This window comes from Acanthisitta chloris, unplaced genomic scaffold, assembly GCF_000695815.1.
Source record: "Acanthisitta chloris isolate BGI_N310 unplaced genomic scaffold, ASM69581v1 scaffold12518, whole genome shotgun sequence".
Lineage (NCBI taxonomy): Eukaryota > Metazoa > Chordata > Aves > Passeriformes > Acanthisittidae > Acanthisitta > Acanthisitta chloris.
Genome location: NW_008686503.1, coordinates 1,231 through 4,718, shown reverse-complemented (window position 1 = coordinate 4,718; position 3,488 = coordinate 1,231). Strand labels below are relative to the sequence as shown.

At 59.2% G+C, this 3,488-nt stretch overlaps 1 protein-coding gene across 1 annotated transcript in view; it reads right to left on the bottom strand.

Moving 5' to 3' along the window:
- Nucleotides 1-265: 265 nt before the first annotated feature.
- SIAE (sialic acid acetylesterase) overlaps nt 266-3,488 on the bottom strand; it is a 3,421-nt gene continuing 198 nt past the window's right edge. The window contains exons 2-9 of the mRNA XM_009080166.1: nt 2,368-2,519; nt 2,159-2,297; nt 1,887-2,070; nt 1,482-1,591; nt 1,261-1,394; nt 902-1,056; nt 627-822; nt 266-550 (exon numbers count right to left, since the gene is read on the bottom strand). Of these exons, the coding sequence (XP_009078414.1) occupies nt 266-550; nt 627-822; nt 902-1,056; nt 1,261-1,394; nt 1,482-1,591; nt 1,887-2,070; nt 2,159-2,297; nt 2,368-2,519 (1,355 nt within the window). The remainder of the gene's footprint in view (nt 551-626; nt 823-901; nt 1,057-1,260; nt 1,395-1,481; nt 1,592-1,886; nt 2,071-2,158; nt 2,298-2,367; nt 2,520-3,488) is intronic.

Genomic DNA, 3,488 nt, shown 5'->3' with positions numbered 1-3,488 from the left:
CCAGCTACATGGGCATGCGGGAGCAGCAGTGAGGGTTCAGCTCCCATTAGTGTGTCTTGTTGCTTCTCTTAACATAGTTTTTCACAAATTTCATTGTAAATTGGCTTTTTTTTCCCCCTGCAGCCTTGACTTGAGGCCAAAGAGGAGCCGGAAAGTTGTTTAATTAGTAGAACAGTAATCAAGCCTGCTGTCTCCCCAGATCAGGAAGGGCATGGTGCCAGCAGCTCTGAGCAATTTGCCAGAGGCCTGAGCTCCCTCCTGTCCCCTAAATCCCCTGGGAGAACCCAGAGCTGGGGACAAGGAGCAGCTCCCTCCCTCCAGCGCTTCTCCCTGCGGGGAAGGTGTCCAGCAGGAAGGGAGGTGCAGGCAGCCCCTGGAGGTTGTAGAGGGGGCAGGACTGGTACTCACAGGGCCACTCAGCCCAGGCGTAGCGCAGGGCCAGCACCAGTGTCCCACAGCTGCCCAGGGCCAGTGTCACCGTGTGGGACCTCACTGCCACCACCGGTGCTGGCAGCCACCAGCATGGGGATGCCTGGCTGGAGCAGCACACCTGAGGAGGAGAGAAATCCCCATCAGCATGGGCTTCCCCCTCCCAGTGCTGTAGGGAGGACTTCCCTGCTCCTCACCTCGAATGCCCGTGTGTCCCTCTGACGGCAGATGAGCTCCTGGTTGTAGGTGATGTTCAGCAGCCCTCTGGTCACCTCCAGGACAGCCCGGGTGGGATATGGCCCCTGGAAAACCAGCTTTTTGTCCCCATATGCCACAGCCCTGGCCCCCAGCAGCAGGCGGTGTGCCACATTCTGCTTGTCCCGGGGGTGGATGCTGCCAAGGGAGAGGAGGGAGGTGAGGTTGGTACCTGAAAGTTTCATCCCTGGAACTCTCACCCCAGCCCAGGACTTGCCTGCCGTAGGGAGAGTGCTCATCGCCCAGATCCATGGCCACAGCCATGAAGGTGCCAGGCAGCCTGGTGTTGGGAACAACCCCCAGGTCGGCTGTTTGGTGCCAGCGCAGCCGGGCAAAGCTGTCGTCCGGGCTCTGATGGCGGTAGGTGGACAGCTGCAAGGTGGGGAGAGGGATGGAAGAGCAGCTTAGCCACCAATCTCCGCAGCCCCTGCCTGGGATTGGGCACCTGGCAGGATGGCCGTGTGTGTCCAGGATCCTCTCCCTGCTGCCAGCTTGGAAGTGGCCTCCAGTGTGGGTAAACCCTCCCTGGGTGTCTCCACAGGAGGGTGGGGGTCCTGCCTCTTGCCCCCTACACACCTGCACGAAGCCGAAGGGCAGGAGCAGCTCCGTCTGTCCGGCTGACCCAGCATGAAACGCCTGGCGCCAGTCAGCGATGAGCGCGGGGAAGGTGCAGTTATACTGGTCCGTATGCAGGAGGGTGTTGGCTTCACCTGTCCCCCAAAAACAGGGGCTGGTGAGAGCCTGGTGGGACAGCAGGGGCTGCTCCACCCCCGGGGGATGGAAACAGAGGGGCTCACCCTGGTACCAGGCGATGCCTCGCAGGGTCATGTTGAGCAGAGGGTGGATCATGGCATTCCAGAGCACAGAGGGTGTTTGTGGGCCTAAGAGGTGCTGGTATGGGGAGACACTGGAAGACATAACTGGGTTTAAGGGATGCAAAACACGAGGGGGTCTTCAGGAGCCAGCCCTGTGTGGTTAAAGCAAGCACCATGCAAAAGGAGAGCTCTGGGGTCCCCCTCTTCTCACTTTCCCCACCCAGATGTGCTCTATGCTCTCAGCATGGGAGAGGATTTTATCCAGAAGGGGTCAAAAGATGCACAGGGGAGACTCTACGAGAGGAGGTGGAGTGGGAAAGGATGAGGAGACTCCCCAAGAGCAGTGTGGCATGGGGCAGGAGGTATTTACACAGCACCTTCTCTCACCTCCCCATGTCCTCCAGGAGCCCACACGCCTGCAGAGCCCGGCGGGAGGACCAGGCCTCGATGGGGGTCCCTCCCCAGGCTACCTCCACCAGCCCGACAGGGTACCCCAGCACCTCGTACAGAGAGCGCCCCAGCAGCCAGCAGACAGCCGAGAAGTAGGTGAAATTCCCATGGCCCAGGTTCTCTGCTCAAGAAACAGCAGGCTGCAAAGGGAAAATGGGGGGGGCGCAAAACCTTTTCCAGGCTTTCTTTTGGAGGCACGTTGCACTCACCAGCCGTTGGGATGGACCATGGCAAGTCGATCCGCTCCAGGTCCTCCAGCTCGAAGTCAGAGTGGGCAGGTGCCACGGCGAAGATGCGGATGTAGGGATAGCGCGTGGCGGCAGTGAGCTCCTCGCTGGCATTGGCCACCTGGGGAAGGGCAGGAGCACGTAAGGCACTTCCCTGGTGCTCTCGCCTGATCCGTGCCATGTGGCCTTACCTGCAGGACTGTCATTGCCATGTTGCTCTGCCCACTGCAAAGCCACACGTCCCCAAAGTAGATGTCCTGCAGCGTCACGTTCTCCAAGCCCTGCTCAGCTGTCAGAGTGTCGGCCACTGGATCCAGGACAATTGTCCACATCCCAGAAGGTCCTGGAGGAATAGGATGGCATTTATCTTCCACCACCCCTACAAAACCTTTGCAGGGATGTTGGATGTGTGGCCAACAACCAGTGGGGATAGATAGGAAACGGAAAAGCTTCCCCACCATGGAGCCAGGCTGGGGAAATGGAGTTTGGAAGCTTTCCACCATCTGAGGGTCTTTCCTCCTGAAGAAATGAAGGGGTTAAAAGTGAAAATCTGGAAAACAATGTGTGCCAGAGCAGAAGCTGCTGGGAGGAACTGGGATTACAGGAGCAGCTTGGTGTGTGTGACACTGAGATGTCTCCAGCTAATTTTAGAGGCGCTGAATTGAGGCGTAAAGATATTCTGCTGGAGCTTAGTGTGGATTTTCTGGCTGGATCCTACAGATCTCCTGGATTGCTGCTCTCCCACAAGACACTTCTAGGCTCTCCAGCTTGTGGAGGTGATCTTGGGCAGTGGTTTCAGCCCTCAAAGGTGAAGCACAGCCCCCAACCCTCTAGGCAGGGAAGCAGCTGGGATTTGAGGTGGCCCTGAGCCCTCCCAGCCTCCAGCAAGGCTCTGCCTGCACAAGAGGCATCCTTCAGGGCTTAGAGATCCCCCAGGATCCTTCAAGGGAGTGTAGATCGAAAAAGAAGCTGGGAGTGCTCTGGAGATTCCCCAGAGATGGTTTTGAGAGGGAGAGGAGCTCAATCCTCCTCTCCTCTCCGCAGCCGCGTCGCTCAGCTCAGCCTGCATGGAGCCTCCCACTGCCGCGGCAGCTCAGCTCCCGCTGGCGCCCACGGATCCGCCGGGGGAACCAAAGTGAGCAAAGGCTGGCGTTGGCGGGGAGGGGGTGGCTGAGCCCCCCCAGATCTCCTGGAGAGGGGAAAACACGAGCTGGAGACGTCATCATCCCTTCTGCAGCCCCGGCGCAGCAGCGTGACCAACCCGGGGTGGGGACAAACCCATCTCACCCCACCAGGATCTGCGATTTGGTGC